Below are 12,007 nucleotides of genomic sequence, written 5' to 3' on the forward strand. Positions count from 1 at the left end.
AGAGTGAATCAGAGATTTTAGATAGACAGTTTACTCGTTTATATTTCAAGTGCGCTATAAAGGTGAGTGCTTTAAAACAACTCGAAGTTTCAACAATGGTCCGTTATCAGGGTTATCGGCCGAAGCGATTGTCATTATGACATCGTGATCGCATAATGTAGAAGATATTTCGGGAATTTCTCTTGAGGGCGACATCTGCTCCTTCTATCGAGAGGGCGGCAAGATGCAACGGCTGATGTCATTGGATTGGATGCTTGATGGAAAGTTATCGTATAGAGAGGTATAAAAAACCCCGAGGCCGAATTATAAGTACATCACAATATTCTTGAACCTCGACTCTTCCGTTTTCCGAGTTTTCCTCGCCCAGGTAAGTGATATATAAATCTTTGATTTTCAGCCAGTTAAGATTATATTTCATAGAGATAATTTATGAAGCAGACCAGAAGTAGACGTTTAAAAAAAAAAAAAAAAGTATCATTTTTATCATATATCAATACCAGGTACTTTTTTATTTCTACTTTTGAATTCTTTATATTGGTCCTTAGATGCCCAATAATTTTTTATACGCAAAGTTTCAAGTCGAGTCAAATTTACCCCTATTTAAGTATATTGATTTTCATATTATTATATATGTTATTTCTATGTTTTGGAGGTTTTTTTTTGTTATTTTTCACATTTTCTCATTTTTGTTGAGACACTGGCGCTTACTTTACATTGAGGTGTCCCTCAGATTCAGCAGGGAGGTTAAAAAACAAAGCCCGAAAACGCAGTTCCCATTTTCGGTTGTGTAGCTCATGTAGCCCTCGAACCACCACTACAATCAAGATGAACGGCACCAACACATTATGAAAATAGAACTAGGGCAAGAATGCGCGTATCGATGACGGCGCAGAGATACAACTATTCGTGCTTGATGGATGTCCGTTTTGCTGTCTGCAAAATTGAAGGCGCTTCGGCGCGAGGTATAAACTCGCAATGCTCCGATTGCTCCGCTCTTTGCGGTCAATGAGGTGTCACTTATATTCAGCAGAAAAGTTACAAAAAGCGAAGCCCAAATACGTTTCTCTTATCTTCAGCTTGGTATACCCTCGATTTGTCTTTATTCCTTTTTTTTTCAATTTGCAATGTCTGATTATGTTTTTAGGATATATTTGAAGACCTATATCTTAAGTTCGTATGTACAGGCTTCGTATAGCCCGCGGGGCACGTAATTTTAGCAAGCCTCAGATCAAGTTGACCCGACTTGGGCGTTTAAGGGTTAATTCCAGCTTCCTTTTGGTAATTTCTTCAGGTGTAAACATTTTTTTTTTTTTCAAAAATCGGAGTTTTTGTATTTTTAAATGAATTGAAACGCCTAGGATCAAAATAGCACCTGCGTGTTTCTGGAAAGAATCAAAGGTTTTGAAATCATCGCAAATTTACAGTTTTATAAGTTATCTTAAAGTTTAAATGAGAATTTGTTTATTCTTGAGCCTATATGCTTCAATCATCATTTTATCCGTATATATTTTGAAAAAAAACCAAAAAAAAAAAAAAAAAAAAAAAAAAAAAAAAAAAAAAAAAAAAACTAGAAACTCCTGTATATTCTAGATGGAGCCAATGATGAGGATTTTGACAATCGCCCTGGCTGGCCTAGTTCTCGTTCATGAGAGCAGAGGTGAGCCTCACCGCACGAATAAAGGCCTAGGTGCAACGGTAAGTTAATAACTTCACTCAAATAAATCATTAATAACTAAAAGTCCATGTTGAAAATCTGGAGGTCACGTTGAAAACGATGTCGTAAAGTTGAAAAGATGGTCACTAATACACTTCCATATTATCATGTAAAAACTTGTCGTTTCAATAACATTCATAGAAAATATCTGACCACTGAAAATATCTCTACGGGCTAAGTGAACTCCATGTCTATAGTATCTCGTTGAATTTCAATCTGATATATTCAATAATTTTGTTTCGAAAAAACTTGATGTTGGCATTGTAACACCAGCCGCAATTGCAGTATACTAGCTGCGGCTGCGTATATCATATCCTAAGTTTTTAGTTAAGTATAAGTTTTTATAGTAAGATTTAAAGGAAAAAATTTCAACAAGTTTAGTCACATAATTTGACACGGTAAAAAGATGTTGGGATTTTGATACGGACATTTCCAAAAAGATTGTGGCAGTATCCCAATAAATTAGGTTACTAACCCAATTGTTGCAGTACTGCCACAAATAATCGAAAATGTTCATATCATCCAACAAATTGGGGTAATACTACAACTTCAAGGGATAATCCCTGACAATTTTTTTCCGCGAAGATTTTTAAAAGTTTCTATGGAGCAATCCATTTTTCAACTTTAGTCGTCGATGTCCTCTCCTTGTCATTGCAGTTCAAAATTGCCAAATGAGAAACACTCCCTGAGAAACTGAAGCAATATCTTGGACCAGCAGCGGAGAAAGACATCATGGTGAAAATGAACGACGTAAAGTGGCCACAAAGTGTACCGAAAGAATTCGACCTTCGGAAAGAGCACGGCCCAGAATGCGCTGATCTATTCAGCCAAGCTCAGGATGAAGGTGCTTGTGACACAGATGCGGTAGGTCGTTGAGATTTTGATGTAAATTTACAGATTATTGTTAACATAGTTGGACAGAATTTAACCCTGCCGTGCTAAGGAAGAACCCGTATGAGCCCTCAGACGATGCCACACTCCTCAATAAAAAAACAAATACTTGAATAATGTTGAATGTTGTTTTTCAAATTTGTCGTACAATTTTTTTCGCAATTTAATTTAAAATATCTGGAAATTACAAGGAAAAAGTGGCTGACCCTCGTTGAAAATTAATGTTTTATCAAGAGAAATTTGGTAACTCTCGAATGTTCATACGGCGTTTTTTCTAAGAACGGCAGAACAGCAACTTATCAAGTCGTATCAAGTTTCAACCAAAAAAAAAAAAAAAATAATATAAAACCAGAAGACACAAAGTCAAGGACAAAATTTATTGACTATTTTCATGTTCAGATTACTTTTTCTGAACTTCGAGTTTTTAACAAGAGAAAATTTACGACTAATTTCAGGCAAAACTACTCTTATTCAACTATCCTCCCCCCCCCCCCCAATGCGACTTAGTGAAATTTAATTGATTTATTCGCCAAAATTCGAAATAAAACAGCATAGATTGGGCAGTGGCGTGGCGTGCTTTGCGATAAATCGATTTTTTCTGTCATTTAAACCTATGGAAAAGATCGATAAATAGGGTGGTCGCAACGAAAATCTTCATAATCGATTCTTTACTACAGCTTCAAATGAGGTAATATCGACATGACGCAAAGCCACTGAGATCCGGATGTTTTTCGATGATTAGAAATAAAAATGAATATGTGTCTGAAAAGAGCGGTGCGCACCTTGCATTCTGAAATATGATGTATAGTCAGCGTGCGTTAATAATTTTATTTTTTTTTTAAACCAGCAATGAAAAAAAAAAAAAATTAAGAAGTAGACCGGGTCACAGATCGACTTCCCTTTGGTCCCAACTTCTTAGAACATAAAACACAAGCGAAATTTGAATTGCGCCGTGATCAGCATAAAGGGTTCTCATTTAGTTTCACTAATCAATATGCCTCTTTCCTCGAAATATCATCTTGTTTCAATTATGGGCGCATGAAAGAAAGTGTGACGTTGGGCTTTTGTATCGGGTTCAATCTAAGCACTATTGATTCTAATTTCCACCTAATATCATTGTGTAGCCGGCGATTGTCTCTTCCATTCTCGCGGACAAGTATTGCATTCAGACGGGAGGCAAAAAGAAGGAGCAATTCTCTGCCGACTTCCTCGTGCGCTGCGCTGAAAAGTGCAGGGAAACAGCATGGATTGCGATGTCCTGGATCTGGGCCTGGAATTATGGAGTGCCTACCGGTGGAGATTACAACTCGGATATTGTGAGTGTTTCCAGTTTTGATTAACAAATGAGGACTTACAAGTAGATTGCATTTTGCAATAAGGAACCACTATTTCTGGTCAATTTTAGAAACAACATACATGTCATTGGTTTTCCTATGCAAATATGTGCTTTTGTGGGAGAGCCAGAGATAGTGGTTCCTTATTGCAAAATGTAATCCAAGTAACAATAGCGGATGTCGAGTTTTCACATTGTGAGAAAATCGCGTTTGAAGTTTTCGAAGCTTTGCACTTTGCCGTCCGTAGAACCGAGAGGATTCTTGTAAAGATTTTCATGAAGAGCAACTCTTCCTGTAAAAAACACACGTTTTACGATCTATGTAAGTGAAAAATTGAAGAAGTAACAGCGATTTGAAAAAAATGTGACATCCGCTATTTTTACTGAAAACATTTTTTTATGCATGAAACAAAGTCTTCAGGAAGGGTAAGGCTGGTGAAACGATTGAAATGAACCAAAAGTAAGTCAATGCTGAGTCCTTTAATAAAATTGAACGAAAAACTAAACCGTTTGTAACTTCTACAAAAAAAAGGAAAAAAATCATAAAATTAGATTGAAAAATGCAACAATTCTGGCGAGACGGTCCAATACGTATAATTTGAGTGTCAGCTACAGCCCATGGCCGGTGCGCGGGCAGTTATCGCAAGTGGGTTCGAATCCCCACAGTGTCCTGCGCGTAGGCCGGGGAAAACAGTGGATTTTCACATCCGCTGTTTTTACAAATAACATGGTTTTCAGTTCATATCTCGCCGACAAATTGCGCTGGAAGTCTGAAACTTTGCACAGGCATTCTTGAGGGCTCCATAATTCGAAAAAAGCGTTTGCCCTAAAAATGGCGGATGTCTGCGACCGCTATTGTTACATATAAGTCCTCAAATGCTAGTCCTATGGGTGGTACTGAGGGGCCTACTCCCAGGTTCCCTGGCTAGAAAGATTGAATCCCAGTACGCCCCCTTGGACCCGCCTATACGCGTAATAGCGCTTAACAGTCGTTGAATGAGACTTTGTGATTCTATGTAGTTTAGTCTCCATTGTCTTTGCCATGTGTATTTAGCCTCGTTTAAGTTTTCGTTTTTAGCTTGCGTCTAAACCGTGTGTAAATTATATTAATATACAACTGTCTGAATGCAGGGATGCCAGCCATATTCTTACAAGCCATGCAAGCACACGCTTGAAAAATACATCGCCAAAAAGAAGAGAGTTATGAGCAGCACGTCGGACGTCGAAAGGAAAGACGGATTGGAGGAATGCAGGCACGCATACTCTAAAGTGAAGCAGAACAAATGCACTGTGAAGTGCACCAACACCAATTACGAATACAAAGACATGAAAAACCGCACTGTTCGATGTAAGTTACTCGTTGTCTTGTGTTTACTTGTTGTCTTGCATAATAAGTTAACTTTAGACAAAAACAAGTCTTTCATACTTTAAATTCCGATAAAGAGACAGATATAATTTTTTTCTTCCTGACTAAAGACAGGAATAGCCGAAGTTGCTGAATATCTTTAAAAAATAACTAAATAACTCCCTATTTGTCCGGTAGTGTATTCTGAGATTGCCTGAGCTGTTAAAAATGAGGAGGCAAGATCGCAGAGAATGTTCATTGAGCACTCTTTAATTTCAAAATCTGTTGGAAATATTTAAAGCCCGGAATCCTGTAACATCAAAGTCGATCCTCTGCTTTTTAAAGCACATTCCATTTTTCAATCGATTCCGTTGTTACCTCCTCTTTGAGACATTCTTTATAAAATTCCTAATATTTACATCACGTGTAGTACGTCAGGGATTTGTACGCAAGATTTGACCGAGACACATCTCGAAATAACTCCGTCCCGAGAGAAATAGAAATGGAGGGACAGAAATAGAGAGACAGAGCGATTGACGGTATTCACTCGAGACATGCTCCCCGAGTTATTTCAAAGTGTTTATTCGTCGAATCATGTGCACAAACACCTGATGTACCACAGCGTGGTAAAGATATCGGGTTTTTTTTTTTTATTTATTTTAAAAACGTCAAAAAATCTAAGTGTTGAAGAACCATCTTAATCTCCTTATTTTCGATGTCCGAAAGAGTGAGTGTTTTGCCATTCTCGCAAAAAATGGGTTTCAGTCGGGGGCTTCTACGCTCTCGAGAAATTCAAAAATCGATCACAGTAAGTTGCAAACATCATCAAAAGGCACTGATGTAATAAAAACCTTAATGTTAATTAAGCACACGCACTTATCAAAATGGGTTCAATTGCAATGTTTTGTCCATTGGTTCATTTACGAAACAAATCTGTCCGTGATTTGGACGTTTTTATGCTAAAAGGAGCTAAAGCCTGAGAAAAGATCGGGCGTGTGTTAGTAAAATCTACATAAGAAACACATAAGAAACAATGTGAAAGTAGGCGTGATTCCATTCGGCAAAATGGAAAAATAGGAATTTACATTACATCAAAAGGAACGAAGTACCAAACTATGCTAACTTATGAGCCATGCGCATGTGACAAGAGCGTTGTGGACAGGGCTCACGAGTTAAAGTGCACAACCATTGAGTTTATTGTTGTCGCCGAACGCGGTTATCACCGCTGACGTCACTGGCGCTTTTTAATTCCCATTCATTCTCACGGCCCTGAGCTAACAAGCACACTCCTTCTTCCCCACCCATCTCTGGTTCCTTTCAGCATAAATACGTCTGGATATTTTATTTTTTGCAACTTGTTCCGTGGAGTGATTATATGTTTTGAATGATCTGTTGCTTTTAGTCCAGGATTGGTACTTCCTACCAGAAAACGACGAAGAGGCAATGAAGAAAGAGATAATAGCACGTGGATCCATTGCTGTAGGCTTCACATTGTACGATGATTTCTTCAAGTACAAAAAAGGTGAGACCAAAAACGAGATGAGAATCAACAAGATCGCTTAAAATTTGAACATTTTGATCATTAGTTGTTCAACACATCGTATAATTGGTATTTATGTCTAGTTAAAAGTAAAGGTTTTGCGAGAGATTACAAATATTTGCTAGCAAAAGAAAATACAAAATACAAAATACAAAATACAAAGAACAAATACCGCAGATTTTGCGAAAGTTGAGGTAGGTCCGCAGACACTTACATTAACTTTAGTTAGCATGATAGAATTTTCCTTTGCATTTTGTATTTTTTTGTGGTAGCAAATCAATGTAATCTCTTGTAACTGTTTATTTCGAATCGCGATACGTTTGAGCGTTGCAGCGCGCCAAGTTGCGATGAAGGAGCAACGTATTCATATGAGGGGCTTGGAGGACAAGGCGCATAGGTGAAGATTTTGCTATTTCGAGAAATACGTGTTTGAAGTTTCGAAACTACATGGATCCTTATTAGGGTGTCCCACTTTGAGGGTCACCTCCGAATTTTGATGATGGTACCCTCTAAATCGTTGACCCCACTTATAAAAATAAGATTGCACTAAAGAAAAAAATTCTAAAAAATTTTTTAAGGGTTGCGCACGGCCAAAAACTACCCCCCGGAATAGGGCAAAATGCAGAATTTTGTCCATTTTGACGATTTTTTTTAACAACATTGTAATTGAGCTAGGGCTCTGAAAATTTCACAGTAAGAGCATATGTTAGGGCACTTTCAAGAAAAATTTTTGTTCATTTCATCATGCGTTTCCATTTTTTGCTAAAAATCCTCAAAATCGGATAAAAACCCGAGAATTTCAAGATTTTGTATTCTTGTCTTACGACGATTTTTTCAGCTTACAAAGTTACATTAAACATGCAAAGTACCATTAATTGCATCTTGATACTCATTTTGACCAAAATTCACACTTCACTTTAATAACCCCTCCCCCCTCCCCCGTATTTTTAACCGTAAATTCAGCGTTACCTATGTCGCGATAGGTGCATGGGTTTTTTTTCCTTTTCCATTAAAGATTATATTTGTATTCATATTCCTGCATTTTAAATGTCAACGTAATGTTTCATTAAAGTGGTACTTACCTATGAAAAATGGGAGAGCATGATGTGGACTTTCTTTTTTTTTTAAAAAAAAATAGATTGTATTTTTGAAAAAAAAAAATAATTTTACTAAAATAATTGGGAATGGAGCCAAGCGCCAAACAATTAGAAACAACATCATTCCTTTCTTCTAAAATACTTTAACAGAAGCTCCGGAGGAAAAGAAGAAAAACTGAACTGAGTATATCTCAGAAAAAGGAGGTGAGTCTTCCAAAAAAAAGTGGCAAGGTGCCTAAACAGTAGAGGAAATGCATGATTACTTCCTCTTTGAATACTTAACAACTGACGCTTCAGCGATAACAACATGACAGTTCATCCCTCTGTTTTCGAAACTGTGGCTATATTTCGGCATGAATTTGATCCAACAGAAAGTGATTTAAAGGGTCTTCAAAAAGTTTGCTTATTCAATTTAAGATGTTTAATCTTTGCTGGTACAAATCTCAGCGTCCAATAATTGCTCTTCAAGATGATTTGCAATTTACAAAAAAGTTGCTTCAGTACAATAGTATTGATAAGAGAGTATCAGAGGCTACATTGGCCACTTTTTCAAGACAATACGGATATCTTAGTGATAGGTTGGAGCCTCTGTCTGTTTTTGATTAATTCATTTCTAATAGCATGCAAAGAAACATAGTTAAAGCTTTAGTAACTAAAGAGAGCATTGATTATTATCTCAATAAACAAGTGAAAAATGACACTGAATTACACACATTTTCATCCTATCATATGGTTGATTTCAAAACAACAAAAAAATGAAGAAATTGCATCACATGAATAATTATAGGATCTTCTTTGATGAAACTTCCACCTAACATTACCAGGTACATAAAAAGAAAGGAATAATGCATTTCCTCAACTGTTTTTTGCCACCTCTTGCCTCGCACTATAACCTTGCCAGTTATTTTTGAAAGACTAAACTCGTTTTTCTGAAGTACACTAGGTAGTAGTAGTTCTGAAGTTCTGAAGTATACGAAGTAACCTAACTTTTTTGTAAATTGCAAATCATCTTGAAGAGCAATTATTGGACGCTGAGATTTGTACCAGCAAAGATTAAACATCTTAAATTGAATAAGCAAACTTTTTGAAGACCCTTTAAATCACTTTCTGTTGGATCAAATTCATGCCGAAATATAGCCACAGTTTCGAAAACAGAGGGATGAACTGTCATGTTGTTATCGCTGAAGCGTCAGTTGTTAAGTATTCAAAGAGGAAGTAATCATGCATTTCCTCTACTGTTTAGGCACCTTGCCACTTTTTTTGGAAGACTCACCTCCTTTTTCTGAGATATACTCAGTTCAGTTTTTCTTCTTTTCCTCCGGAGCTTCTGTTAAAGTATTTTAGAAGAAAGGAATGATGTTGTTTCTAATTGTTTGGCGCTTGGCTCCATTCCCAATTATTTTAGTAAAATTATTTTTTTTTTTTTCAAAAATACAATCTATTTTTTTTTAAAAAAAAAAGAAAGTCCACATCATGCTCTCCCATTTTTCATAGGTAAGTACCACTTTAATGAAACATTACGTTGACATTTAAAATGCAGGAATATGAATACAAATATAATCTTTAATGGAAAAGGAAAAAAAACCCATGCACCTATCGCGACATAGGTAACGCTGAATTTACGGTTAAAAATACGGGGGAGGGCGGAGGGGTTATTAAAGTGAAGTGTGAATTTTGGTCAAAATGAGTATCAAGATGCAATTAATGGTACTTTACATGTTTAATTTAACTTTGTAAGCTGAAAAAATCGTCGTAAGACAAGAATACAAAATCTTGAAATTCTCGGGTTTTTAGCCGATTTTGAGGATTTTTAGCAAAAAATGGAAACGCATGATGAAATGAACAAAAATTTTCTTGAAAGTGCCCTAACATATGCTCTTACTGTGAAATTTTCAGAGCCCTAGCTCAATTACAATGTTGTTAGAAAAAAATCGTCAAAATGGACAAAATTCTGCATTTTGCCCTATTCCGGGGGGTAGTTTTTGGCCGTGCGCAACCCTTAAAACATTTTTTTAGAATTTTTTTCTTTAGTGCAATCTTATTTTTATAAGTGGGGTCAACGATTTAGAGGGTACCATCATCAAAATTCGGAGGTGACCCTCAAAGTGGGACACCCTAATCCTTATGGCGGAAGGAAAGTTCAAACCGACTTTTTGATGCATATAAATTGGAATTTGGGAGCGAATTTTTCGCAGAATATGCCTTAAGACTAATTTTACTTCTAATTATTAATACCTCAACTTTTTTTTAAAACAACAGCACGTATGCGCCTCGCCCTCCGAGCCCCTAATAATCTCATATGTATGCACATCAAACACTTGAGGCTATACTAAAAATTGGCTCTTTATGATACCATGTCTCAAACATCCTTAAACATATCTAAGTCATACTTTATAAATCATGAAGGGCTTCCATAAAGAAAGGAAAAGTTGAGCAGAGGCGGATGCAGCAATTTGGCAACATCGGATTTCCTCCATTTAAACCCATGCTAAATAATCGATTCCTGTCGGAGCACCTGACCCCTCCAAGAATCGATACATTTCCATAAGTTTAAATGGAGAAAATACAATGTTGCCAAATCGCCGGATCCGCCAATGAAGTTGAGAGAATGCATGTGAATACGACCCTTAACCTCCACATCCAAAGTTCCTTCTCGCAATAAAAAGCTCCTATTCTCTCTCTTTTAGGAATTTACCGAGTCTCCAAGGGTGCAGAGGAGGCCGCCACGTAGAAGCACGCAAAAGTGATCGGTTGGGGAGAGGAAAAAGGCCAAAAATACTGGCTGGCAGTAAATACCTGGTCTAACTTCAATGGTGGCAACAAAATAATCAAGTTCGGAATGGATCAAGCTAACATCCAAGAATACGTCACATCAGGACATCTTTTCGAAGATGTTCACCCCGATGATGAAAATGACGATTCTCAAGAAGAATATCCTGCGCGCATCTAAGGACCGAATTGTTGAGAGAACAGATCGTCACGAGCTGAAATACGCATTATATTAGATTAAAGCATTCGATAAAATATTGTAGGAATCCACAACTAGCTTTGTTCACGGGTATAAAACGTGTAATAATAAAATTTCACATTGTAATTTTGGCGTTTTTCTTTCCACTTTTTCCGTAAAAATATTTTTTGTCAATATCTTCTGCCCAAAAAAACTTGGCATCTGAGGACAAAATTCTTGGTGCTAGCTACCATAAATTGGTAATTTTGCAAAAAGCTTGACCAATTCTTCCAAGATTTTGGCGAAGTTTATCTGAATTTCGTCAGCCATGATAAATAATTTCGACTCCAGCTGCCAAGCTCCTCAGATCGCGGATGTTGCCAGAACCAGTGGCGCGGCGTGGCATGCTTCATACGATGTACTGATTGATTTGCCATTCAAGCCCGTCGCACGTTTCCAATGGAATTGCAATAATCTTTCCAATTTCAGTGAAGCTTTCTTCCAATTCAGTTCAAATTCTTCGAGATATTTTTGCGCCTTGAATTGATTATATCGACAAAAGGCAACACAACTAAATCGTTGATTTTGCCACTTCCTCGTTGGTGTTAACAGGTTTACAATTTATTAAGGATGTAATAATAAAACAAATTACAGGCTCCAGAAAAAAAAATTCTCTCAAACAGTATCTTGTTGTTCCGAAGAGAAAATATTTCTCTCGAAAGAAATTAGGCATAGCAGCGGAGAGAAAATAGTTTTCTCCGAAACACTGACTAATTGCTCCGGAAAGAAAATAATTCTCTCTGTAGCTTTAACTGATATCTGCGGAGAGAAAATATTTCCTCTCCAAAGCAATTAGTTAGTGCTCTGGAGAAAAATATTTTCTCTCAGGAACAACAAGTTACTGTTTGAGAAAGAAATGTTTTCTTTTTTTCTGGAGCAAGTAGTTTCCGCAAAAGAGCAAAGGAAACGAAAATATAAAAATACTGGGGGGCTGCGGCCGTTACATGGCCGCCAACCACTGACGAAAAGTCACACGTAGAAAAAAAAGTAAAAATCGTTGAACAACCATGCTCAAGTTCTTTATGAGATTAATATGGACTCAAAAGCAGACGGATGCTTGCGAAAAAAAGGATATTCATC

The 12,007-nt window shown here is 36.9% G+C and overlaps 1 protein-coding gene across 2 annotated transcripts; it reads left to right on the forward strand.

Moving 5' to 3' along the window:
• Positions 1–225: 225 nt before the first annotated feature.
• Positions 226–11,014, forward strand: LOC109031589 (cathepsin B-like cysteine proteinase). 2 transcript variants are annotated; one of them, XM_019043181.2, is made up of 7 exons: positions 228–367; positions 1,591–1,695; positions 2,372–2,578; positions 3,730–3,921; positions 5,070–5,286; positions 6,686–6,805; positions 10,608–11,014. In XM_019043181.2, the coding sequence occupies exons 3-7, from the start codon at positions 2,447–2,449 to the stop codon at positions 10,649–10,651; spliced, it is 705 nt and encodes a 234-aa protein (XP_018898726.2). In that variant the 5' UTR covers positions 228–367; positions 1,591–1,695; positions 2,372–2,446; the 3' UTR covers positions 10,652–11,014. The 2 variants fall into 2 exon arrangements, with proteins under 2 accessions (XP_072155880.1, XP_018898726.2); XM_072299779.1 differs by lacking the exon at positions 3,730–3,921 and having other exon boundaries at positions 226–367.
• The last annotated feature ends 993 nt before the right edge of the window (positions 11,015–12,007 follow it).

Source organism: Bemisia tabaci, chromosome 4, assembly GCF_918797505.1.
Source record: "Bemisia tabaci chromosome 4, PGI_BMITA_v3".
Lineage (NCBI taxonomy): Eukaryota > Metazoa > Arthropoda > Insecta > Hemiptera > Aleyrodidae > Bemisia > Bemisia tabaci.